This window comes from Acanthaster planci, linkage group LG05, assembly GCF_054643075.1.
Source record: "Acanthaster planci isolate LZ-2023a linkage group LG05, COTS_SCS, whole genome shotgun sequence".
NCBI lineage: Eukaryota > Metazoa > Echinodermata > Asteroidea > Valvatida > Acanthasteridae > Acanthaster > Acanthaster planci.
The window spans coordinates 14,826,582-14,854,405 of NC_141781.1; the positions used below are offsets into that span (position 1 = coordinate 14,826,582).

General features: G+C 39.9%; 1 protein-coding gene across 2 annotated transcripts in view; it reads right to left on the bottom strand.

Annotated features, from left to right (window-relative positions):
- The window catches only part of LOC110977321 (fibrillin-3-like), a 94,299-nt gene that overhangs the window by 28,170 nt on the left and 38,305 nt on the right, over positions 1 to 27,824 (bottom strand). For both annotated transcript variants that reach the window (XM_022231322.2, XM_022231321.2), the window contains 28 exons: positions 27,498 to 27,623; positions 26,484 to 26,606; positions 25,458 to 25,583; positions 23,350 to 23,565; positions 20,871 to 20,996; positions 20,177 to 20,302; positions 19,499 to 19,624; positions 18,765 to 18,953; positions 16,861 to 16,986; positions 15,584 to 15,736; positions 14,965 to 15,054; positions 14,445 to 14,570; positions 13,762 to 13,887; positions 13,425 to 13,550; positions 12,654 to 12,779; positions 11,295 to 11,417; positions 10,489 to 10,614; positions 9,268 to 9,393; positions 8,737 to 8,859; positions 7,834 to 7,959; positions 6,857 to 6,982; positions 6,054 to 6,176; positions 5,505 to 5,630; positions 4,596 to 4,760; positions 2,840 to 3,019; positions 1,941 to 2,066; positions 1,071 to 1,202; positions 277 to 441 (listed from right to left, as the gene is read on the bottom strand). In XM_022231322.2, coding sequence (XP_022087014.2) covers positions 277 to 441; positions 1,071 to 1,202; positions 1,941 to 2,066; positions 2,840 to 3,019; positions 4,596 to 4,760; positions 5,505 to 5,630; positions 6,054 to 6,176; positions 6,857 to 6,982; positions 7,834 to 7,959; positions 8,737 to 8,859; positions 9,268 to 9,393; positions 10,489 to 10,614; positions 11,295 to 11,417; positions 12,654 to 12,779; positions 13,425 to 13,550; positions 13,762 to 13,887; positions 14,445 to 14,570; positions 14,965 to 15,054; positions 15,584 to 15,736; positions 16,861 to 16,986; positions 18,765 to 18,953; positions 19,499 to 19,624; positions 20,177 to 20,302; positions 20,871 to 20,996; positions 23,350 to 23,565; positions 25,458 to 25,583; positions 26,484 to 26,606; positions 27,498 to 27,623 — 3,798 coding nt within the window. The remainder of the gene's footprint in view (positions 1 to 276; positions 442 to 1,070; positions 1,203 to 1,940; positions 2,067 to 2,839; positions 3,020 to 4,595; positions 4,761 to 5,504; positions 5,631 to 6,053; positions 6,177 to 6,856; positions 6,983 to 7,833; positions 7,960 to 8,736; positions 8,860 to 9,267; positions 9,394 to 10,488; positions 10,615 to 11,294; positions 11,418 to 12,653; positions 12,780 to 13,424; positions 13,551 to 13,761; positions 13,888 to 14,444; positions 14,571 to 14,964; positions 15,055 to 15,583; positions 15,737 to 16,860; positions 16,987 to 18,764; positions 18,954 to 19,498; positions 19,625 to 20,176; positions 20,303 to 20,870; positions 20,997 to 23,349; positions 23,566 to 25,457; positions 25,584 to 26,483; positions 26,607 to 27,497; positions 27,624 to 27,824) is intronic.

The window sequence follows — 27,824 nt, forward strand, 5'->3', positions numbered from 1 at the left end:
ACAGCACCGTGGTCAAGTCTGTCACAAGTTTCCATAAATAGCTTAAGTCCTCAAGTATCAGTCACAAGTCATTCAGTCTCAAGTCAACCAACAAATGTAGCATATATACTGTTGGTTATTCTTCATGACTGTTATAATGACTGGATTTGTGAATTATTCAGCAATTTTTCTTATTACTGGACTTGAACTGAATTCAACAACAAAACCTCCTGTACCTAAGAGCTCCAAGACATCGGCTGCTGGTTGAGTGGACAGAGTTGGCTGTCTTCAACCTACCTGTGAACATATCGGGGCATTTGGAGCAAGGTGATATTCCCCATGCTGCCCCCTGAAGCCCACTGCAGCAGCACATCTTCTGGGTGACATTCATGCCATAGGAGGCACTGCACTGGGGCTCTGCAGTCTCATTGTAGTAATGGTAACAAGGGAGTTGGCGCATGTCTGCAACAATTATCGGTGAGGAGTTTGTACATATCAGAAGTGACTACAGATGTGATTCAATGGATCAAAGTAGAATGGCTATATATTGACCTGCAATCCATACTGGTTTCATCAGCCACAACAATCTTATATGTGGCATCATGAGTATCAATATAATAGAAATCTTCAGAAATGATGCAATTATGGTGAGTATATGCAGTCCAAAACATATTGTTGCAGATTGTATTACCACTTTGTCACAATTTTGCAAGGCAGACCTATCTGCATTCCACCATTTTAACTTCTTTGTAAGAGCATTTTGGTTCCATTTTGTGTTGGTACATTGCACATGAACATATTTTCTCTTTAAAAAGAAAAATCAACTTTCATCTTGGACTATTGAACATGGTCTGTCTTGAAAATTAGAGGGAGGGACTGGAGGAAATCTGACATAACTTTGGAGAACCTGCTTGTTAGAAAAGTCTAGATAACAAGGTCTGAAATGATTTCAACTTCTGATAAAAGAGGTATAGAAAATGGTGAACAACATGCAAGACAACATCAGAAAATTGTGTTAATGATTGCATTAAAAACTATGGGTGGGGGGGGCAAGCTACAGATTTCAGGGGCAGCTTAAGCATCCTACTCACCCATGCAATTGCGTCCACTGAACATATCCATCAACATGAATCCTGGTGGGCACATACAGGTATAGTTCCCAACAGTATTCATGCAAGTGCCTGCACCGCAGATATAAGGGCTCAATTCGCACTCATTGATGTCTGAAAGGGAATACATGAGAAAACACATGTAATGCTGTTAGAGTGGCACAAACTAACTGTGAACACAAAAATCAAGCCATTTCCAAAAGCATATCCCTAAGGTCTGCATAATCTTTTGTCCACTAACAATGATGGCTACATTGACAGTCTCTGTTATGATGTAATGCTCAATTTGTGATCAACAGACTATTTTAGATTTTAGAGTTGTTACCATCAACATAAGTATTAAGCAATATAACTCTAAAAACTCCGTTTACATTCTCACACACATTTTCTAGTTTTGTCCATCAGGGTATTTTTACAAAAAACTTTCCAGAAGCTCTCAAAATCTAACACTGTACAGTAACTAAATCACACATTCTTTGCATAGAGAATTTCAGTGTTCCGTCCAACCCATTTCCTGTATAGGGTACCAAAGTGAATACTTCACATGATTATGTGTGTAAAAGGAATTAGCTCGAGAACCAGCGTGTAAACCAACACGTGCGCGTACTCCATTCGTTTGCACTGCACTTTCTGGTTCACAGTGACGTCACACTTGCGGTGCTTCTAAAGGTATGATGGCGGGTCCCACTGTGCACAAGGAACCCATTAAAATTATGTCACACAACCACAATCTTGTCATACGAGTTAAGGCAGACTTAGAATCAATAAAGGTGAAGATCTGTAATGTTGATTACATAAATTCAAGACCAAAATGATCACAGCAACATTCTTGGCCCTATTGTTTCATCTTACCCCTGCAGGAGCGTGAGTCCTCATCCAAAGTGTAACCCACGGGACAGACACACATGAAGCTTCCCAGGGTGTTTACACAACGCCCTCCGGCGCACACAAATGGGAAGATAGCACACTCATCAATATCTGTAGGTTTATAAAATCAGATACACAAACAAATCACTGGAAAAGAAAGTACCATGGCTGATATATCAAAACAGGAAAAACATTTGCATTTTTATAATTACATTTACAATTATTTCACACTGTCTCAATACTTTCCATCAAAACTTGGCATTTTGCAAACCAACATTTTAACAAACCAATGTCAAGCTCATGCAGGGATTGGTGTACACCAAAATGTAAAAGTGGTCCAGGAGGACTATGGGGAACCAAAACAACATTGTCTAATGTACCATTAGGGTCTCTGCAACCTTCGGGGCCTCCAACCATCAGCACCTCCAGGACCATCAGGGCCTGCAGGACCTTCTGAACCATTAATTTTTCCAAGGCAGTCAGATGGTTTGCCCAAAAAAGGATGGATTTTGGAAATAAAGGCCAGGATCAACTCCCTGGGTGTGGGGCTTTCATCCGAGGGCAGAATTAATAAAATTATGGATCTAAAATGGCCCTTGGTTCCTAAGAAAATAGAGGCTGCAAACAGGCTTGGGAAATACATGTATCACTTTTCGAGGGGTGAGTTTGTTTTGTGTGGAAAACTGCAAGAGGCTAACCCACCAACAATTGAAAAGAAATGGAAAGATTGGGGACAAGACAATAATTTCATTCTAGCTTGCAAAATTCTAGTAAGGCTGGCCTGCATGTTATTCAGCCCTGAACTTTGTTGATTGTTTCACTGTTTTCAATGGGGCTTGAATTAGTGCACTGTAAGAATTAGATAAGACAGTCAAAAGCTTTACCAGTGGTCAGATCAGGGGGAACAATTGGACCATCAGTGCCATCGGGACCATCTGGACTATCGGTGCCTCCTGGACCATCAGGACCGCCAGGAACAGGGGTAGCTCCAGGAACATCAGGGCCATCAGGTTTGGGCACAGGTTTGAAGCCAGGGCCAGTGGGGCACAAGAGTTGTCCTTCAGCTGTGGAATTGAAATAAGAGGTAAACGTTACAGATATTTATGTCTTGGTCATGTAAATGGGGAAAAATGGGACAAAATAGTGTACAATGTTTTTCTAGTTGTAATGGCATACATGAGAAGTAAACATTAGAAGAAATCAGCTGATTCTGGTCAACCCAGGTCAAGCTTTGACATATTCTTCTGGACATTCCAAAATTCTGAGATTCACAATAGCGCACTTCCAATGCATTGGCCTATCACAATACGCGAAATGTGTCGGCCCATTCCAAATGCACCTTGGGTAAACAGATTTTGCACATTGTGATTGGCTAACGCATTGCAAACTCTTGGGGGCATGCTATTGTGAAACGTCCGTATTCTCTTTGAACAAGATGTAACGTGTGTGATCATATAGTTACCAGGTGCCTTACATCCATTTCAGACAGGCGTTCCAGGGTCATGCCGCACCAAATAGAATTAAGAGTGACTCACAGCGGCAGCAGAAAAAGGGGTTGTTGGGCCATCGCCCCCCACCTTTAAAAAGTTAGTTATTTTGCCCCTCCCCACTTTATAGGCCTACCAGCCATTGGAGGTTCATTGCAACTTCAGAATTGTACTCTTTTCAGTTTAATGGCTGGGGCTTGCCTCCCCACCTTTTAAAACCATTCTGCTGCCATTGGCAGCCAGGGTCAACCTAATTAAAGTTTGGTTTCAGGCTAGATGTACTTAGAATATACATTTGTCCCATGAAAAGAGCGACATCTGAAACCAAGTCCCTCTGGTATCATTCTGAATGCCTTAAAGAGTCAGTCTTTTGCATGGTAACACGCCTGATTACTCCAAATTGTCGAAGATGTCAAGCCTTTGCCACACTTAAATCAAAATTTGCTTTTAACTTGGTGCAACGTGACACTAGAATGTTTGTCTGAACTGGGTGTTATTTCACCACTTATGGTGAAAACCAATCAGACTTGATAATAGGTGGTGGAATTATGGGACCTGGCAACTATACAGTCAAGTACATTAGTCGTAAATCTTCCTCACTTACACTTCAACAACTGAACTAGGGCAGGCTTTGATGACAAATTTTCTGTTTGGAGTGAATAAAGCCTTGTCTAAAGGCAGGATAATGACTGGACGAAGCCCATGCTAGGCAAAGATACTTCAATGACATTGCTTCAGTGGACTCGATCATAAAGATAACAGGTTTATACACTTTCAAAGGAAAATAACTTTACGGAAAAAACTCTTCTCTTCTTTCAAAATTAATGACAACAGAGCATTTTGAAGGCTTGCGGTACATAATGTCAAAGATGCTGATTTTTTATCCTCATCCCTGCTCATTGGACTCAACACATCTGTATATTTTTGAAACAAATCACAACTTCTTTGGGAGCATACAAATCGATAATGCCATATCAGGCACAAATGGCAACACACATAACCATCTCTGCCCTGAAAGATTCTCATTCACATCCCTGGGTGGACAGAAACAAGTAAACCACCACCATGTGTTCACTTAACTATTAAAAACAGCTGAAATGAAGCTGAGAAATAATACCAAGAGAGATAGCTTCACAGACGGGCGGCAACTTACTGGAGTTTACTGCTGGACAAGGCTCACAAGGGTCGCCCCATCCAGTACCCAGGGTGCAACAGCACTCGTAGCGGGGGATGTCACGACCTAGGATGGTAGTGCAAGTTGACCCAGCCAGGTCACCACGGTCAGGGCTGTTGGCATAACACAGGCCACGTCTCTCATCTACCAATAAAACAATGTTGGATAAGTGAGTGGGACACCTGATTGGCATCTAATCCCAGCCAGTTTCACTGTACAATAGTAAAATGTATGTCAATAAGTGCTGAAAAGTTAAAGTAATCCACCCCAAAGTGAGGACCAAGAGAGGGCGCAATTTTCCGAGCAATGGTGGGAACTGCACTTCACGGATTTCACCAACAACTACAAAATGCACATGTTGCTGTTGCATAGCTATCAATAAAATGAACACTTCCCACCAACATGGCTCTTTTCAACTGATGAGGGTGTGCTTCTGCTCAAGGTAGATAAAAGAATGAAATGCTGAGAGTGTACACCGCAGTTAGTGATAACCGCAGTTACTGGTATAGTAAAAAATTGTCCTGTAAGGTTTTCACAAAATGAAAGTTTTTGGAAATGTAATGTAGCATGATTGCCTATGAGTATACAGTACAGAAAAAAAATTGTTGAAAGTACTACTCACCTGATCAGCTATGGTGTCCCCAATTCAGATCCTACCTAATGCATCATACGAACTGCCACTAGATTACCTAAATACTCCCTCACTCGAAATTTATCTCCCATGATCTCTGCATTGCATTTACATGTGGGATGCAATCAACTGGATGGGATCACGTGGCCCCTTTTTTTAAGGTTGCTACAAGGTTTTGGGATCAGCTTTACTGACTGGTACTTCACAGCTTGGTACTTTGACCAAATTAAACTGTTTATCTACTCCTACCAACTCACCTAAGCAGACTGAGCCATCCGGGGTGAGGGTGAAGCCCTCTGGACATATGCAGATGTAACTGCCGATGGTGTTGGTGCATTCCCCGCTAACACAATAGGTGTCTGGCTCTGCACACTCATCCAAGTCTTACAGTGGAAAGCAAAATAAACAAACAAACAAACAGCAGAAACACAATGAGCTGAGTAATACTGTCCTAGAACAAAATCACATCCCTGACAAAAATACAAAAGGAAAGGCAAATTTGCACCAAAGATGTATAGCAAGGATTGTTATTCTTTCACAACTTAAAGCTATGAGAAGTGCTGACACAGAATCTGAATCTATAAGTAAAGATAACAGGGTACAGTATCAGTACATTATCTGTTTCAGTGACAACAAAGAGCAACACAAAGGGAGTTATAATTATAAATAAATATCCATGTTGACTTTTGGGCACTATTTTTTTATGAAGTGTCCACACTTCATACCATAAGAAACTTTGAACCGTTCGGCTTGTAACACTAACAGCAGGTGTAACATTTGCAGATAATGCTAATAACGAGCATTACCTGTGCAGTTGGCACCTCCTGCATCCAGCTGGTATCCTTCATTGCATTCACAGCGGAATGTCCCTGGCACATTGATGCAGGTGCCAAAGACACAAATGAAGGAAATGGTGCACTCATCAATATCTGCAACACAAATCAACACACACAACCCTCTTGAAGAAAAATTCCAAGGAATAATAAGGCAAAGTATTTTTCAAAATGTCAGTTTCTGAGGGCTGCAACATTTTCATACTTTCTTCCATGTAAAATTCCAAGTCAAACCATTTTGCCTAATTAGAGAATAGAAACGTGACAGTGTTTAAATCAGATAGAGGCCTAGGGATGATGATGATGGACCAGGCCAAAGGTCCCAAGCCAGTTTCAAAATATAAACTGAAAACCAATCCACCACACCTTTATGCCTATTCACCAATGTCTTTCTAATAAAAAAGTTAAAATAAGCGAACATAATTCATATTTCTCTAATGATTTTAGTTATCGGTTTTACCTTGTGCTTTGTGTAACATCCCTCTATCCATATCTATGGTATGTCCCTCATGTACATATAGGACAAAAAGTTTACACATTTTATATGCAAGCACCATGTGCTGCATGATGTGATGCGTAATGCCACTGCATGAGGGTTGAGTCCATTATTAAAGAAGTCAAAATTTCATATGAAGATGTATTAATAACCAGTTGGCACTTACATCAAACCATCTGCATAACAGGCTCTTGACCAGTAGGATACACTTGACTACAACACTGCTAATGTAAACTGGGAGATTTGCAAAACAAGGAGGGAGCAAATTGGGTCTACTTACCCTCACAATCATCTCTGTTCTCTGTTGGTAGGAAGCCCATATCACAGTCACACTCGTAAGATCCTGGGGTGTTCAGGCATTGACCATTGGGGCAAAGTTCTGGGTTCCTCATGCATTCGTCAACATCTGCAATATTTAAACACAATACAAACAAAATTGTCAAGCCATTGGAAATACACTACATAGAAAGTTCAATTCACATCTGAAACTTCTGGGATATCATATTAAGGTCTTGCCATCAGGTCCACTGGGTAATCTTTAAGTTTTCATTGGTTTTTATTTATTTTAATAGTTCAATATTTGCAAAAATTCTAGTTTTTGATCACTGCTTATGGTTTCCACTGGTACATGTATACCAGATTATCAGGTTTCTTACAAGCCTCATAAAACCCGGAAAGCTTGGTAGTCATGAGGTTAGGACATATGTTTGACTGACCTCACCATTACAAAATCTAGCAAAATTAAGTACTTTCAATGTTTGACAATTCCTCTCCCTATGCTGTTCATTTTTATGCTTCAAAGTGATCCACGGTACAAGTTTTAATTATCTCCAGAAGGCTTTGGTAGTTACACCCAATGAAAAGTTGTGGAATGTGTATTGTTCATTTGTATTTCCATAGCCAAGGAGCCTTCAGCCTGGTTTTGGAACGGTGAGTCACGTACATCATGTTTCAGAAGAAGTAAAGGACTACCACATGCTGTAAAGCTTCAGGAACTTTTCTTGCTGGCTACAGAAATTGCTGGCACCAAACGTGCAATGATTACGCAGCAGGGCATTCATATTTAATTGACACATTGCCACTTATTTTAACCTTTTTTCCTCCAGTTCCCAATGAACTCAAGAGTCACTGCACACAGTCCTATACCACAACATTTTACCAGTAATATTTTCAAGGAATAATTTTACCAATCACTGCTGGGGATAACAGCATCCTGAATGTAAGACCAGACGAATACTCCAAACCATTCTACTTTACCATTGCATTCTAGGCCATTGCCAGTGAAGCCTTCATTACAGATGCATTCATAGGATCCCTCGGTGTTCATACAGACAGCATTCTCACGATCACACTCATGGATCTGGGTGGCACACTCATCAATATCTGCGGGGAAACAAATATTAATCATGAACCCCTTTTGCTTTACATGGCCTGTTTTCCGCTACGGACCCAGAGCACTGGATCAGAATACCATGCTGTGAGCCAGAGATACTAGGGCAAACACCAAGTCTACCTCATTATGTTTCCTGGGTTGTTATACATGCATAGGATGTACTGTTTAGCATCCCACCTGGAGTACATAACCCGCATGGATAACAATAGGTCGATATTCATTCCCCTGATGAAGGTGCACCTATCATAGCAAGTAATGGATCTTCTTGGCAGTATGTGGTATAGTTTTTGAACTGAGTACTACTGCAAGTAGAAGCCATTCCCTTTCAAATTTTTGCTACTTAGACTTCCATGAGCCATCTGTTTTTAAGAGCTATAACAGTAATGATAACAATGACTTCAACTTCACACTTATCAGGTAACTCGCTTGAGGTGCCTACAAACAACGGAAACTTAAAATCAACAAGATATATCTCAAGAGAAAGTGAACTACCGAAGTAAATGGGATTTGAATTTTATTTTGAAGAGTTCCAGGGAATTTATCCAACAGGGTGACATGGGAAGTTTATTCGGAAAGGTAGGTTCTACCTTGTCTGGTATTTTAGGGTAGTTTTTAAACAAAATACATGTACTTAAGCATGATACTACTGCAATAAGTTTTTATCAAAGACAGGGTCACCAATACCCCAAAAATTATATATTCATGACGGAAACAGGAATTTAGATTTGAAAACTGACAAGCCAGTTTGGAGAGGACATTTTCTTTACCGATGCAGGCATCAAAGCTGGGGAAAAATCCAGCATTGCACTGGCAACGGAAGGAGCCACGGGAGTTGACACACTGCGAGTGCATGGCACAGTTGTGGATGCCCATGGTGCACTCATCAATATCTGTGAGTAAAGGAAAAACAAAGAAATCAAGATCCTGTGCAGTGGGTCAGCTCTGATCATGCAGTCCAAAAGATGTTGCTTGACAGATGCATTGAGGAGAAATGGGAAATTTTCTGAAAATTTGGTTTAAAAAGAGCTGTTCATGCTGCTTAAACCTAAGAATTCAGACGGTGCTGTAAGTAAATGAATGGGCTGTTTATATCAGGGAAGGTTGTTTTTGTTCAAACATCAAGCATTTGCAATTGTCAGACAAAATTTTTTTCTTCCTTTCCCACATTTGAACAATCCATCCAACTATTTCCTTTTGCACCTATTCACATAATTCATCCTGAGGTGAATCAATTTAGCAAAGGCTCTCTTTCTTATCCAAGTGGCAGGCCACACAGTACGAAACTCTGGTCATCCTACCAAGACAGCTGAGGAATGAGCCTTGGATTGCATAGCCCTCATCACAGCGGCAATTGTAGGATCCCTGGGTGTTGATGCAGGTGCCTGCTCCACAGATGTCATCAGCCATGGTGCACTCATCAATGTCTGTGGAGAGCAGAGGTTAACAAATTGTAGTTAACATTTCTGTGAAACTGTCTTCAGAAAATTTCCTTAGTAACAATCTGTGCCAAAAAAAAGAAAAAAAGAAAAGATTTCTCCTGAAATATATATTCCAAAGAGACTCTGGAACCATCAACATTTTTCACTTCTTTCTCTTGACCAGTGGCCAATTTCATAGAGCTGCTTAAGCACAAAATTTGCTTAAGCAGGAAACAAATTTGCTTAATAAACAAAGATTTCAGCTCAAACTCTGTCTGATTGTTATACTAGCCAAAAAAAAGCTTAAGACAATCCCAAAACAAGATACATCACAGGGAGTTTTGGCTGGTCTCCTGGTTTATCAAGTAAGGTTTTCTCACACTTAACCAAATTTTGTGCTTAAGCAGCTCTATGAAATTGGCCCCAGGTCTTTAATTGCTCTGGGCACAAGCTTGTTAACCTGGCCATGTTTGCTAAGGAATGCTTGTCATAGTTTAAGTAAACCTGTTTTGTAATGCTTGTGTCTTTTTTTAGTTTTTGTACAGATTACCATTTGTATGGGTATAGTTAATGTTGAATGTCAGTCCAAGCTTTATTTGTATGACCCTGTTTTTCATGTATATAAAAGTCTGCACCCTGTAATAAGTTGGGAAAAGCCGTTGTAATGTGTTGTGCTCCACAATTTGTTCTTTATACGAATTCTGAGCAATAAACCAATCCTGTATTCCTGTATTCCTGCAAGTGATTTAATTTTTGCTATATATAATAAATGACACATCATGACTAGAAGGGCACATTGTGACCAATTTTATGAAAAGATGTAAACACAAATGAAGTAAATACAATTGAAATTTGTTATCAGGTAGCTCTGCCATGGTGGAAATAAAACAAGAGTCATTTGACATGTGTAGCAAGCTAACAAGAACAGCACTGTGTGAGGGATATAAAGAGTTAGGCCGTGTCCGAAACGGGCTTCCAGAGCTATGGCTAGGTCTATTATCTGCGCATCTCCACGCATTTCCAATGGAGCAAAGACCTAGACCTAGATCTAGACAAGAGATTCACATGCAGCCTTAGTACTTGTGGCTTAAAATGCCTTACCGATACAGCTGGAATAGTCAGGGGAGATTCGGAATCCTTCCAAGCAGGTGCAGCTGTAAGAGCCCTGACTATTCTCACAGATGCCTCCACCACAGATGTCCACACTCTCGGCACACTCATCAATATCTATGACCCAACACACACAAATCGTTATACTGTATAGTTAGCTTTCCACAGTTAGTAACACAATGACACGGCATGACTACATGAAATCAGCCTATGAAAATGTGTTTGTGTGTAGAAATGGGAAATAACAAAAAGGAAACTGAGCTTGAAAAATGGCAAAAATGATCATTTCCTTTGGAACCGAACTTCCCTCTATAGGTTGGAAATGAAGCAAAGATTCCTTGATGGGTTTATTGTGCCTTTTCAATTGGCTCATTTCTGAAAATTTTACCTGAAACCAAACTTTTGTAAAATCCAGCACGTGACAATGCATCCATCCACAAAACAATTTCAACTTTCCCTTTGTACATTTTCATAGATATCACAGCCCTATGAAACTTGACTGGTACGTGGGTAAGCAATGAGGCCTTAAGAAGGGACATGTCCCCTCCAGTAACATAAGTGCATCCAATATGCAGAGGGGACTTGCAAAATTGGTGGCCTGGTTTTCTGGAAGGGGATACTCGGTAGGATTGGTCACACCCTACCATTAAACAAACCCCTTTTTTCTGATTTCTGAGCTAGGGATGAAGGGGCACACGAGTGACTTCGGCCCCAAGGAATCCTGCTAAGTAACACCACTGGTCACCTCTTTGAACGAAATGTTCCAAAACATCTGGCCCAGTAATGATCTCTCTTACCTCTGCACTGCCTCTGTCCATGCATCAGACCATAACCTACATCACAGACACACTCATAGCTGCCAGGTGTGTTGACACAGGTCTGCTCACAGCCTCCGTTTTCCATGCTACACTCATCCATGTCTATTTGTCATCAACAAAAAACAAGCACCAAGCCAAAGTAGACATCAAAAGGTTTTGAGTCCAAAAGATAGAAGCCAATCACTTTCATTCAAAAGATACCCAACATTAGCTACTAGACTTCACAATAAAAGAGAAATAGCAGGTGTACAGATCTTTTGGGGTGCGGTGCCAAACGGAACTTAAAATTTGTTATATGCAAAGGCAGCTGCAGGATTTTCCCAAACTGGGGACGTGATCCCGGACTTTCCAAAAGGGGGGAGCGTGAACTAAGCAGTAAATGGTAAAATGCCAGTTTGACGTGTGGTCTGGAGCCATTTTGTATTCTAGATGCTCTGTGGTGCAATGGTAGGCAGTATGACCCCTCCGTTTTCTTCGCGCTAGTTCTTCTAGCAGCAGTATGAATAATTCAGTATTGGGCGATTAGTTAAGCTCTTGAGAAGCGAGAATAGTTCAGCAAACTTATTTGGGGTGTATTTTTATCGGAATTGGGAAGGGATTTTTCGTTCTGGTATTGCTACAATCAAAGTAAAAAAACTATTCCTTTTTTAATTGTGCACTATGGTAGTCATGATGACAGGAAACTGGCAAACAATGTCTGTATTTTGCATTGTAAGTGTGAGAGATGCATCTGGAGGGACAGGTGATAAACCTCATGTGCTGTGGCAGGAAATTTTGTGGAAACACGCTTGCTTCGAGTACGAGTAGTACAACCTCAAATAAATTCATGAATACAGAAAATACTGTAAGGCATATGTCTGGTGACCTTTTACACTCCAGAGGAATGGCAATGGGGATACCCGGTTCATGCACATATTAAGGTGCTGGGGTAGTCCAGGAGTTTGGAAACCAGGGGACGTCAAGTGTGTCCAGCCGGGAATACGGAACAAAGGAGTATTGGTGTAACTGTCAGGAGATGTTGTGGATAGTGGGGAACCAAATGAATAAGATAACCATGGTTGAGAATGCAACTTGCATTGTGTAAGGGTCCGGACTCGGTCATCAATGATGGTTTGTCAGGCAACTGAGTCAGAAAAACCTTTCATTGTAACAGGAATTCTGTACAATGCAATTTCACTGTAACAGATTTTTCCCCATAGAAACGGGCACATTTTCTCCGGGACCACAAATGTGTGTTCATATTTATAACCAAACTTATGTAACAGCCGATTTCATGATAATGGGAATCAATTGTATCTTTTTCATTCCTACCAGTGAATACCAGGCTCAAACACCTACCTTCACAGGATTTGAAGTTCATACTTGGTCTGAAGCCAGGGTTGCACATGCAACGGAAGCCGCCAACCATGTTCATACAATGGCCATTGGAGCAAACATCATTTCCTCGAGAGCACTCATCAATATCTAAAGAGAGGACATCAAATTGGGAATAAAAGGTAAGCTTTTTGTTTGTGTTTTTGAATGAAGGTAGGCTTTCAGAACTATTCATTTTCCAAACTGCAGTAAACAGCGACTGCTTAATCAGCTTGCTGCAGGTATACAGCTACAAAAGTCAAGAAAAAAGAAAGTCATAACAAGACTTTGTGGAGTGTTTTTTCAAATTATTATGGAATATATGGGGATTCCAAAAACTAGGAAGTTAGCTGATAGGAGGAAAAGTAGCATGCCTATTTTAAATGCAAATATGCTTCAGAAATAACAACCAACTTGTTAATTACTTTGACTTTCAGACACCATAATACAGGAGCAATATGACCTTGTCTTTTGCAACATTTCATTTAAAAATCCCAGTCAGTCTGTCACACTTCTAGTCCTCCATCAAGGACACCCTAGGTTGGTGAGGTACTTGGTCTAAGAGAAGGGCTGAGGAATGCTCTTCTTAAGTTCTACGCAAATTGCACCTTCAAAACAGGATACTCGAAGCTAAGTGGGTGTGCACTGAAAGTATGTGGACACTAGAGGCAAGACATAAGTCAAGTATACTGCTCAAGAAGTTTTCAGCAGAGGCCATGACAACCTAAGTGTACGTGGAGGCTCTCCCTGATCTACCTTTGCAAATGCGTCCATCATCTGACAGCTCTTGGCCCGGGGGACAGAGGCACTGGAAGGACCCCACAGTGTTGATACACTGACCCCCGCGGCAGATGCCAGCAATCACCACACACTCATCAATATCTGAGGAAAAGAAAACAGAACAAAACCTCAAAGGAATAAATGAATGATACGATGACTATCAGACAATGCAGATGCAATATGGTGGGCTCTCGATCCCTTTCATTAAACACTAAAAGCAACTTTGCAAAGCCTGATGAGCACAGAATTTAAGGGTAGCCAGTGACAAGACCAGGTGACCCTACACCAAAAACCAAACTGGCATTGCACGCACCTGTGCACATCTGCATCATCATGGAGGTCTCAAAGCCAGGATTACAATTGCAGGTGAAGCCACCAGGACGGTTCTCACAGGTTCCATTGCCACAGGCACCAAAGGCAATACGGCACTCATCAATATCTAGGATGAGGTTAACATGAGGCAATGAGAAGTTATTCAGTATTTCATTTCAAACATGACATATGCTAGAAAACTTGACAGGAACAGGGCTTCAACCCAAATGAACTATTCAACTCCTGTGTTGCTAATGTCTCATGTTTTGTGGAGTGCTCATCAGTAGCAATTAAAACCATGTACAGAGATTATGCTCTGAATTACAATGCTGCAAACCTGGGAGGAAGGTTTTGATTTCAACAGAATTTTCTGGTATTCTGCCTTTAATATCCTACAGAAAAACTGTTTCAACTCCTTGTGTAAAAATAAATATGTTTGAGAATATAAAATTCAAGTTGAGTATGTCGAAGAGACTGAGAGGATTCTTATTTTCACCTCAATTTTGCCATTGCTTGGCCCTTCAATAATGCTTTTAATTTACTTTCAATAATGTACAAATTTACAAATTTACAGAACAAACTGAATTCACAGACCGTGGGACTGGTCCATCAACAACGAAAAAATCAACGCTTCTGGTAATCGTTGAAAATCTAAAAGAGCAATGCAGACTGCCGACTACTCACCCACACAATGGTAGCTGTACTGATCCAGTGCGTAACCCATGTCACACTCACAGACAAAAGTGCCAATCATGTTACGGCAAATACCGTTGGAGCAAACATCAGGAAAGACATTACACTCGTTGATGTCTGGCGTGAAATACAAAAAAATCTCACAACAATCTAAACATGGAAGAATACCCAGAAAAACGGCTGGCTCTTTGACAGAAAGCCAACACATCAACTATTTCATCTCTTAGAATTGCCTTTCAGTCACTAAAAACTTAAGTTGCCACCTTTTTCAAAGGCTTCAATGAACCGAGCTCCACAGGAAATCTCATTTCCATTTGTTTGAAATTCAATTTTTTTTGCAAAATATACTATAAATCTGCAATCTAGAAACCCACATTTAACTGAAATTTGTGATGTTATTATTGAAAGCTACACCTCTGATATTTACAGAATAAAACGAACAATTTGTATGAGTATGCAACTGAAATACATAATATCTATTTTTGTTTATTTGCTGACAGATTTATCTTACCAATGGTCACACTCGATCCATCCATGAGTTCTGGTGTTGGCCTCGTGTCAGCATAGCCTGGACCTCTTGGGCACAGCGTATTGTATTCAACTATAAAAAGGAGACAAATTCAATAACCACTTGTTCACTTTCAATTCAAGATTAAAAAGACTGTGCTAGATTTGAGAATTTAAGTAAGGAAGATTAGCGGAAGATTTTCAAGGGGGGGGGCAGATGTGCGACCATCAGACATCAGCCATTAATGGGCAGATCCATTAAGCCTTAACCCATTACAAGACCTGCAAAAAGTGGGGTGGGGCAGTCCCCACCCCCTGCCAGCAGTGTCTTGTATGAGTACTTCCACACTTGTCTAGATGATTAACTACAGAGAATAATCTAACAGGCATTACTCAACCAACAGTAAGTGAAAGTAGAATTTTGTTATCAAATATACAAGTGGCTCTCAGATTGACAAAAGCACAAAAATTTACCAACAGACTAAACAGTGACTGAGCTGTCACGGGTGAGCCTATGTCCAAGGACGCGCATGCTTCATATAGGCTATTCAGTGTAATGATAGTACACTAACAGCAAAAACAAAATCCATAGCCACATACAGGACACAATCCAACCACCTTACCAGTGCCTGGCAGTGGGCAGGAGTAACACTGGCCCAGGCTACCCCAGGCTTTGCCCATGGAACAGCAGCACACAGCATTGCGGTACAATCCCTGGATAGGATCATGGCACTGACCCTCAGAGTAGTCCAAGAAGCATTGGTAACTCCTTAGATCTGAGGAAAAATGAACAATGAATAATGCCCAGACTTTTCTATGGGTTTCAAAACACTACATATACATGAGCCCAAATGGCTACCTGAAATGTCAGCTACAGTACTTTCAAGTCAAATGTTCATCTCCATATTCCTGGTGTGAAACAACCGACAATAATTCTGTTCACCCTGGAAGGGGTAGCCATCTATTTATATAAGGCTTACTGCCCAGGTAGATATTGTTCCACTTTATACTCCTTGGCAGAGAGAACCACATGGAGAAATGGCTTGCTTCAGAGCAACACATATGGCAAAGCAAAGTAGTTAGAATCCCCTTATCAACTACTCACATGTTACAGATGCTTTTATGCTTACTCCTTTTATCATTCTGCAACACTAAATTTATTCCAATAATGAGAAATTTACACATTTAAAGAAAACGAGTCCTTGTGTGTTTAAAAATACTTAAATGTAACTCAAATTTTAAACAATGAACCAGTTGACACAATTTGCCTTCCGGTTTTAACTTAAACACAAATGCCAAGTCTGTCAGACTAATAATTTTAAGGTTAACAGAATGTGTGCACACTTTGTTAAGTATGATGCTACAGGCAAACATCTCTACAGAATCCATCTCCTACGAGCAACTGAAGTTGGTAATACATTGAGACAATGTGTACAATGCTTGCTTACACAATCTACCTAATTGAACCTATTTTCCATTGTCAATGAATTTTCACATGAATTTTAAGAGTTTTAAAACAGGTTCACTTCATTTCCAACCAATAATGTGAGGGGATATTAATTTCAAGGCCCTATATAAATGCAACTGTGCAGAGCCTAACAAAGACAACTCAAATGAATTCACGTCCTTCTACTGGCTCATTTCAGTTTCGGCATAGAGTGAGTTTTTATTGGTTGGCCAGATAGTTACTGAAAACAGCGCATTCCAGTGGCATCCAATGTTACATAATTATAATCTCAACAACGATTGGCTGAGTTGATTCTTATTGATGCAATTTCTTGGAAGCTGTGTCCAATGGTGACAAATGTTCTAAACCCCAATTGGCTGATTTGGTTCTGATGGTAATGATAATGAGCGCATGCTTTTCTCTGATATCTGATTGGTTCATTTGAATTCTTACCGATACAATTCCTTCCAGTGGTGTCCAATGTGTGTCCTTGTTCACAAATACACCTGAAGGAGCCCACCGTGTTCTGACACTCACTGTTCTGACATACCATCTGGTTCAGCTCACACTCATTAATGTCTGGCAAAAGTACATGACAATGAAGTTGCTTCAGACATCTGTTCCACATAAATAACCATTTCCAAAATATTACACTTGCACTTTAACAGAAGATTACAGACAGAACAGTGCCGATTATTTATCTACTTAACAATTGCAACTTCAATCATCTCAAAAGCTGCAACAATGGGATTAGCTTTATGTTGATTGATATTCTGGGAAGCCAACAGTATAACCTTTGCCACAGGTATCATGCAAAGTTTGGAAGAAGCACAACAGTGCAAATTATTACCACAACCTCAATCATTTTTGTGATCATAAACTTAATCAACCATTACTTAAGGCCAAACAAAACAATAATTGTGCTTCCGGTTACCTGCCCCAGCCTAGCAAATCACGCCGAACCAAAATCTTTTCATTGAAAAAGAAATAAAAGTTTCAAAAAATACTCTTGCCGACCCTTATGCTTATTTCAGGGGTGTGAAATCTCTGCCTTTTTTGTTGAGTATTTTGAATTTCATTTTCCACTTTTTTGCCATCGACAGGCCAGATTTTTGTCATTTTGCACGTCCTTGTTGGGACACCGCACTGGACTGAAGCTCCATAATGCATGCGACTGAATCTACTGTACATGTACAGTACGTGCGTACAGTGATGCACATCAGTGTAGCCCGAAGCGCAAGCCTTATGTGTAAACAGCATCCTGGGACCATCTGGTCATTGTGTTGTGATTGGCTGCCAATGAAACATCAATATTCATACATGTGTCAGTGGAACTCATTACAGCCATTCCTGCGAGAGGGCAGATGTAGTGACTAACAACCTACTCTATAACTTGTGGCAGCACACATTTCACTGTAAATTTATGGCTTGAAATAAGGTTACTACATTTTCACTTTCACCAATAGAGGGTTTCGTGACAATGCAAAGTTATTGTGTCATGCATCATTGCACAGGTTTAAGAGCTCTATGTGCCTTGTTTTGTACGACCTTTCAAACATTTTTGGGACATTAACTTATCAAAATTTCAGTGCAACACAAATGTGTAACTGTCCGAAAAAGCTCTCACTTGGATAAAATCTTTGACAAGATCCTCAAGTTATTAATCCGCAGAAAAAAACAGTGGATGGAAAATACACCGTAGACCATCAAAATCAATTTTTAATTTAAAAAAATCCCCACACCAAAAGAAAAATATACTACCCAACCTATTTTTTTTCAAGGTAACGGGAAGCACATTTATTGTTTTGGTTGGCCTAACCTTATTTTCCACTGTTTCAAAATTGAACATTTTTCTACTCTCTTCAGACAAAAGAGCAAAAACCTTATCTCAAAAAGAATTTGTCTCTTATAAATATACTCCAAAAGAGTGAAAACCACTCTACAAAGAGTGAAAACGGCTCTACAAAGAGCGAAAAGCATTTCAAAGAGGAGCCATTTGAATGACAACTCTTTTCGATTGGCAATTTCACTCTTTTGGAGGGGTTTTCATTCTTTTTAGGCGATATTTACACTTTTTAGACTGGTTTTCACTCTTTGAGAGCAAATTTTTTAGCTTTATAGTGTACAGTTCTACATTTTGAACCACATTTACGTGTTTTATGTATCAGTGGTACCTTGAACACTTGTGCTAGCTGTGATCAAATTCTGGTCTCCTAGACAATCTCCATATCATTCAAGCAACTTTTGACATATTTTAGCAGGCTTCTTTTCAGCATGACAGCTGCATTCTTTCCGTAGTAGGAAGTGCCAATTTGTGCAAATGATGTCACTAGGGTTACTTTTCTGTTCATGTTTACCTTCGCATTTGCCATTCTTCAGGGTGTATCCTCTCTGGCAATCACCCAAGGACATGGGGCAAGGGTCACAGGGGCTTCCCCATGCCTGGCCAAAGGTGGCGCAGCATTCAGACTTCCTCATCAGACCCATAATGTCTGACTCACAGCGGCCAGATCGGATCTCAGTCCAGCAAGTGCCCAGACGGTTGTCTGTTATAGAAAGAGGGATTTCATTACTGTGGCGCTTTTCAAACACCACATGCAAGGCTACTTTCCAGAATGTGTAAATAATTTACAACTGCAGTTTACTTTTATCAAGGGTTACCATGTGATACTTTATTCATTCTTACAGACTAAGTCACAATTTCCATTTTTGCTTTATTGGAAAAAAGGGCAAAATTCTTAACTCATGTAAAGCAGAATGTCTGCATTACAACACTACCTTCACTCCAGGCACCATGCACTCCTTGAATGTAAACATAACATTTTCCCTCACTAACCAGTCAATAACCTTTAAATGTAAACGACCATTACTTGCAACCAACATCACTTCACTGCTTTAATCGGTTCACCTACGAACAACTTTACACCTTGCAAATACATTTGTTTATGTACTGTCACTGACATTCTAAAACAGTTGATTTATTCTATGTCATACTTTCCATTGATCTTTTGAACTAAGTAAGCTGTATTGATTTGGCAAAATCCTGGACTCACGAAAGAAGTGGGCAAAAATGGGCACAGTGAGGTCTTACCAACACAAGCTCTGCCTGATTCATCCAAGGAGGTGCCAAGGATGGTACACTCACAACGGAAGCTACCAAGAGTATTCTGACATCTACCATTCAGGCACTGGCTGTCACGCAAGCACTCGTTGATATCTAGCAGTCAAAGGGAGGATTAGGATGCCATGTTATCAACTTTTAATACCAGATATTAGCCTGTGGTACATGACTCCATACTTAATTAACATAAATTCATAATTTAGATTTTGAATTATTCTATTTTGTTTTGACGTAGCCACCCCAAAGTAATAGGTTCCGTTTTTCCAGGATTCAATTGCAGACAATTGAAACCAAATTTAAGGTTGTAAAAGAGAGGAAGATTACCCTCAAAATGAATTTACATTAGCCAATGACTAATTCATTTCATTACTAAAGAGTCTTTTCCCAATGCTTTAGTTTTCGCTGGGGGAATTCAGAATTTGACATCTAGATGGCATCAAAATCTAATCAAAGCTACACCAATTTATCTCATGATATTAGATTGTATAATGACAGTCACAGATTTGACTGGTGTTATTCTACGCCAAGGTCCAATCTTCCCCCGTAGCCATAAAGTAGAGACAGTGACTGCAGAGCACATTTGAAGTTGGTTTACATACAGTTCACACACATTTACTCATATCTCAATTTTTATGGCAGGAAGCATACCTCTGCACTGGACACTAGCTATGTCAAACTCGTATCCCTCCGGACATTCGCAAGTGTAGCTTCCTGGGGAGTTGCGACAGGCACCACCACTACATAGCAACCGGTTGATGGCACACTCGTTGATGTCTACCAGGCAGGGAGAAGGAATTGTATGTAATCTTTGTTCAGTTTGGTGATCATTTGCAAGAGCTCACGCACAATCCCTTGATCTTGCTCCTTTAATCCTTGTGATTTTTTTGTCAGTTTTCTTTCAATGCATATTCAAATGTTCAAATGCATACTTGCATAGAAATTTAAACCCAATCAAATGTGGAAAAATGAAGGTAAAGAATCGATTTAAACAAATATTAAACAGGAAGCAGTTAGATAAATCAGGAAGGAAGCAGTCAGATAAACCTACCTTGCCTTTTCTGATAACAGTTTCTGAAAAGACTAGTTTCCAAATTGAAATTGGCTAAGCAAAAACAAAATGGTAGCCACAATAAAAAATATTGCAAACGATTGGCTCCCAGTTAATTCTTGCTTGGCACATAAATCTGGCAAAGCAATACCTTCTTTTGAAGCTCCATGGAAATTGGATAAAATAACAAAAATTCCTCACAACGTTCAAACATCAAGATTGGATATCCGAAAATTTTCGAACAGTGCAACTTCCCCAGATATGAAGCATTCAGGCTTTCTCATCAGCACTCACCATTACAATCCTTGGCTGTTACGTCAGGCTCAAATCCAGGATTGCAGCGACAGTGGTAGTTTCCAACAAGGTCTTCACACATTCCATTGGCACACAGGTCACCAAACAACATGCACTCATTGATATCTGTCCCAGTATCAAATTACGGTATCAGTAAATATTCAACAATATTTGACAAAACTCCTGGATTCAGACAAGGCCTTAATCATAACACCCTAGTAGTTACAACAAACTAGCAAGGGTGCACTCTTTAAAAGGGTGCACTCTTTGCACAAAGTTCCACAAGGTATACTGGCCAGCACACCTTGCCTCATGAAGCCAAATAAGGCTGAAGTAAGTGGCTATGGGAGCCTAACAGGATGCAGTGCACAGATGTACAAAATGGACCCTAGCTTATGCATTTTACAAAATATTCCTATTAGTAGTATTATATATTTCTGGTAATGGCACCAAGGATTCCTCAAAAGTGCCCTAGGCACTGTAGCTCGCAAGCCTGAAGAAACCTGTAGAGAGGAGACAGTGAGAAGCAGTTACAGTTTTAAAAGTGGGAGGAAGACCCCAGAGGAATAGTCTGGGTAAAACCCATGGAATCAGGTAAGGACTGAAAACCCAATCCACATGAGGACCGGATCGGGATTCAAACCCGGGCCTGCAGAGGTGGAAGGCGAGGAAAGAATCATTACACCAACCTGACTCCCCAAAGACGTCAGTTTATATATCCTGACGAACTTTGGTACCCTTCAACAATACATGATTCAATCAAGGACTGATGATTACAGTACACAATAAGGCACCATACTCAATGCAAATAATACTTAAGATGTACCTAGTTCCATGTGATAAATTTCATGTAATAAATAGTCTATGTGAGTTACTTTAGGATGAGTGTGTTGTCAATGTTACAGATGACCCCCCCCCAAGTTTCTTGTGGTTTTAGCTTAACCACTTTCACCTACATTGTATTTTACAAAAGTTGCATCAATATAAAGTACTTGTTTGTCTTCCCAAATTACTTAGTTGATTCATGTTAATGTATGCATACGAGGGATCCGTTCACTATTGGATACGAGCAGCTGTCATGCTTCTCACTTTACTGGTTTATTTTGGGACATGACATCTTTGACAAATTTACTTCTAAAATTAATTTTGGCCTATTATCTTATTATTTTGCATTTCTTTAGACTAAAGGTGGATTCCTTTATTGTTGCAAATTTGCGTAATTATATAAAGTTATCATACAAGGGTCTGACGCGGGCTGTGTGTGAGTTGCTTGTGGTTGCTACGGGTGACAGTCGCCGATAAGCAGGCCACTAATTCCCATGCAATTGAGCACTTCTGCCAAATTATAAAAAGTTTAGGTTTACGCCAGAGTTCTGAGATTCTTTACGCTTTACTTTTCCAAGTCTTATTACGGGAAACCCTCCGTTTCTTCATTATTGCACTGGTGCATCCAAACATTGTGAAGTGGAAACATGATGCCGAAAATGTTGCCAAAAGTTGAGAATGTGGTTCGACTTTTTAAGGGAAGCTATTAGACCTCCTGCAACACATTACTCTGATGACAGGAGTGACTCCAATTCAGAGTTAATAGTAATAAATCATTTAGGCAAGAACTGCAATATCAAATGAAACCTTTACTATTACAATGAGAGATGTTTCACAAAAATAAGTCAGTCGCCAATAAGCAGGCTGCTAATTCACATACAGGTACAATCCCCAGGAAACGGCTGATGGCGACTCGAACTTCTGCGGCCCAAGGTCGAAGTAGCAGAGTAATTAATTAGCAGTTAGTATTTGACAAAGTCGCCAGGGGTGTAGCTGACGAGTAGCTATCCGCCAGGGTGGAAGCTCGGACCAGTGGAGTAATTAGTGCTGTGGCTGCTGCTACTATGGAGGAATAAGGGTGCATGGGTGTGAAACTTAATGGAGATATCGAGTATATGTATATTATAGGTTTTAATCTAACTTCATGAATACCCAAAGAAGAACATTCTAGGCCTCACTGGTCAAAAGAGTTGGAGTTATTGAAGTGTTTGAAGTTATTGGTCTCCGTTGTCTCTCTTTGTTCTGTGTGACCCACATTCCCAAATAAAATCACTGCCTAGTTGTACATTTCAACCAAATGAACTTTAATTAGTATTTTTAGGAAATTAATACGAACGATTCACAAAAGCCCGCCCCAAAGAGCTTGCAATGTGTTGGCCAATCACAATGCGTGAAATCTGTCGACCCTTTCCAAATGTGCATTGGGTCGACAGATTTTGCGCATTGTGATTGGCCAAGGCGTTGCAAACTCTTGGAGGTGCACTACAGTGAAACACTCGTATTGGAGCATGACCAGCAGAACCTCGTGCCACACATGATGCATCCGACGCCCAACATCAATATCTAAGACAAAGAACCAACAAGAAGTGTGTGATACGGCTCAACTTAGACGAGGGCAAAGGGACAAACTAAACGTTCAAATGGATTAACTTACTGATGCCCAGGCTATCCCGTCCGGGACCCTGGGAGCACATTTTCTCCCACTGCATGGTGCCCTGGGCAGGGCAGGGTTGGCAAGTAGGACCCCAGCCAGCTGATTGCTCCATGGTGACCACGTTGCAGCAACATTGGGAGATGGTGACTTGGATGGTAGAGCGGATAGTGCATCGTCCTTCTCGGCTGTGCAGCGAGCAGTAGGCATGGCGGGACTCTGCATACCATAGGAAGACATAGGTATAAACGTAAAGCACTGTCCACAAGTCAAGAGGAGAAAGTTTCCACATTTCCACATCAAATTAAACAGGCGGGGTAAGGTCAGTCAAATGATGAGTCAGCTTTTCCTAAATTTGTATTTTTGTTTGTTTGTACATCCACATCTCATGTTAATGGTTCTTAGCTGAGTAACAGTCAAGGTCTGAATCTCATATACCTTGTTTCCTTAAGTTGATGTCTGAACAAATCAAGAGGCACCTGTTTAGCATAACTTTACATCAACTTACTTGGCTCTATTTCATCTCATTTACTAATTTGCAGTTAAAATAACCAACATGCATAATACACACAAGGAAACACTTCCAAATACTGTAAAAACTACCATAAAAGACAATATACAACAGAAGCAGCACAAGGGAAAAATTAAAACACCACAAGAAAAACAGAAACAAACAACTTGATCAATTAAAAATTTAAAAGGGCAAATGGACTAATAAAAAAGAAAAATATCAAATGAAAAAAATTTTTTCACCATTCTCTTCCCTTATGCAATATCCAATTAAGGATTCTAGTCTCATCGTATTCATGGTTTCATTTTCTATACTTCTCATACTACTTTCTTTTTCCCCAGTGATTCTCTTGCCATTATAGTTTTCTAACTTTAATGTTTTTTGTTCCACTTTAAGGATGGATTAATTGGCTTTCGAGCTACAGTGGTTTATTTTAACATTTATTAATCCTGGCCATCTTAAAGTGGGTTCTTTTAGTTTGTTGTTTGAAGTTTGTCTTTTTATTTTTAAAATACATGTTTTAGTTTGTTTTGTTCACTCTTTTTTGGCCAAATAAATAATAATAATAGTAATAAAGAGCAACTGCATTCCTCTCAAAAATCGAGTCACTACTATCAGGTCTAAATCTGACATTTAGGTCACTTGCTAATCTTATTGCACTTAGAATTATTGCAGTAGCGAGTGTTGTTTTTTTGTAAATGTTGGGCTATTATATTTTGTTTACATTTGGAATGTGACACTGATATCATGAAGTTAATTCCAGTAATGTCCACATTAAGACATTAGCCTGTTAAAGCAATATGTCATTATGCCATCGTCACATGTATGGAATGTACTTTGCAACAATAAAAAAATATGTATAACAAGTAAAGGGTGGATTCAGGGGGGTCAACATTGCTCTGCCCCCCCCTCAAAAAAAGAAAAAACAATGGGACCAAAATAAAAATTAAATACAAATAAAAAATATGAAAGAAAAGCAACTTTTCTTGCTATCTTTCATTTTGCTTTCTTTCCAAAGGATGTAAATTCCCCCAAAATGTAGCCTCACCCCAGAAAGGCAATAAAAGATTACATGAAAAAACACAATTTTGGGGGGCTACCTCAACAATAAGTTTGGCTCCCCTTAAAATTTAGACCCGGGTCCACCCTTGAACAGAAGCAAATTATCACGTCAAAATCAAAGATACTTCCTGGAAACAACACCCAAATGAAAGCCATAACAAATTCAAGAATAAAAAATATTTCCTTAAACATGGGGACAAATAGTCTCTCTCTTGGCATCTTTCCAAGAAGCTTTCTGAAATCTCAACAATAAAAATATGTGGTAGTTATACAGTGCTTTCACCAAGATAGGTCTGCCCACAGGATTTGAACCCAAACCGAATACCGAAAACCACTGGACCATGGCCTCCTAAATCGCATTACATTCTTCATACTCTGAACAAAAGTGGGAGACTTCCATTAGAATTGGGATAACCACAATCCCATTAAAATAAACATGGCTAAGACAACATTCTTGAGACAATCTCTGTACCAGCGTGTTTTGTTTCAGGGATGTTTTGGTTTTTACAATAATCTTGACTGCGAAGTCTCTGATCACCTTCACATCCACTGCTTCCCTGCGTGTATCCCATGGGGCAATGACAGCGGTAGCTCCCTTGGATGTTGACGCAATCTCCCATCTTGCCACAGGGATCAGCCGGACCCTCTTCACACTCATTGATATCTGGGGGAAAAATCAAAATGAAAAGGATAAACTTTCAACCAATTGAGTGCATTTAAACTTTGTATATGTACAAGTACTCACCTAGATGTACATTGTACTTGCTACTGTCCAACATTGGGTTACACTAAAACATACCAACAACCATGTCCCAATAAAATGAATATGGGCAATTTACAATATAGCACACCACCTAGAGGTCATTTTTCTAGTTTACAGCCAACAAAATCATGGCCGCTTTGCTGTGATTTTAATATGTTGGAGTGAATGTCAGTGGACAAGTTGTAAATTCTGCGATTGATCGGGGTATTCCTTACCTCTCAAAATACCACCACTTTGATTAATTAACACTGATACTCAAAAACCCTTTCAAATCTTTTTCCCAGACAAATAAACATTGGTTCAATTTCCCTACCAGAGCAAAACTCATTGACTGAACTTTGTTGACCATTTTCCCATGACACTCTACAAAAAAAGGCCCCTCTGGAGGCAACCTCATGGTGGCGCACTGAAGTATGAATCATCCATATAACAACCATCAAAAATGGAATATAATATATCTGGAATATAATTTGCAGATTATTTTTTAGATAAACAATGTTAGAAAATTAAATACATAAGGGGTAATGTGTTCCACACCAGTATTATACAGAGTAGAAAAATTCTTTGGTGGATGAAGGTTACCATTTTTTTTGTACATTCAATTGGCTCTAAGAACAAAGGTGGGATATTGGGATCAACTGGTGCTGGGTAGTCTCTTTCTTTCACTTCTTTTCTGGATTTGGAAGCATCTTTAGAACTCCTTTTCAACCCCCACCCCATACTCTTAAAGTCCCTTACTGGCTGAGAAACATGACATGATAAATGTCAGGTTTGAATGAATGGAGCCTAGCTCCTACGCACCAATACACTGCCCAGGCTGAGAGGATTCCTTAAAGCCTTCCCTGCACACACATCTGTAGCTGCCACCAAGGTTCTCACACTCCCCATTGATACACACGTCACGGTTACTGCACTCATTGATATCTGAAAAGAAAACAGACAGAAAAAACTATATGGACCTTGTTAAAAATGAGGAGGACACGAAAAATCGAATGGCCAACATTGTCCTTCAGCGCAGAAAAAATGCAAGTTTGCATATCGTTTCAACTGGTGAATGAACACGAGAGTGAGGTGTCACCTCCACTGTTGTCCCTGCACATGCAGTATGAAGTATAGAAAGTATACACACAATGTACAATGTATTCAGATATAAAGGGTCTTCGTTCACATAACCACTAAATGCAAAGTGAAAAATTCACACATTTCCCCAGTCTCTATCTCAACAGTTACGAGGTACTGATTCACAGAGTATTACATGTAGCTGTCCATGATTCATCAGACAGAACTGGCAATAGACCATAATTCAAAAGGAAACTATTTGTTCAACTTGTTACCTGCATCTATCCTATTCAATATAATGTGATGGTACCTGACTATTTTAGGCTACAAACCTTACTTTCATTTTTCAAACTGTGGCTTAAAACATTTGGATATAATTTATGACAATTTTAAATTATTCTAAACAAAAGCTGGCATGAATTTGAATTGAACTTTCATTTTGTCACTGTTACTGTAACTCACATACTCCTAAAATGGAAAGCTTCGCCTCACTTTCAATTCAAGATGGCCAACACAAGGTATGATCATCTATTCGTGAATTGAAGGGGGGAATGGTCGTGATGCTCCATCTTTTATTAAGTAAGGAAAGTAAAGTACTTCTAGGAATAAAAAGCTTTCTGAACCACATGTGCAAGGTTAAACGTTAACATAATTAGAGAAAACCACCTTCACCCCTTTGCAGTGGAAAGGGTCTGAATTTTTTCTCTTCTGAAAATCTTTGATCTGTCACTGCCACTGTTTAGTGTGAGTTCTCACCAACACAGTACTTGGAATCCACAGAGAGCTTGTAGCCTGGGAAACAGAGACATTCATAGGAGCCAATTCTGTTCTGGCATGTCCCATGAAGACAGACGTTTGGATTCAGACCACACTCATTGATATCTGGGGGGAGCAAAATAATAATTGCAGCATTTACAAAACTAACAGAGGAAAATTCTGCATACAGAACAAATAAACTTAAGTGAACAACCAATGTGCAAACTGCTTTGGAAGGAAGGGTGGGTTCAGCGTTCAAAGAGTCGATTGGGCACTAACCACCCTCTCATCAGGGGTGGATCTGGGGGAGGGAGAGACCTGTTCTGA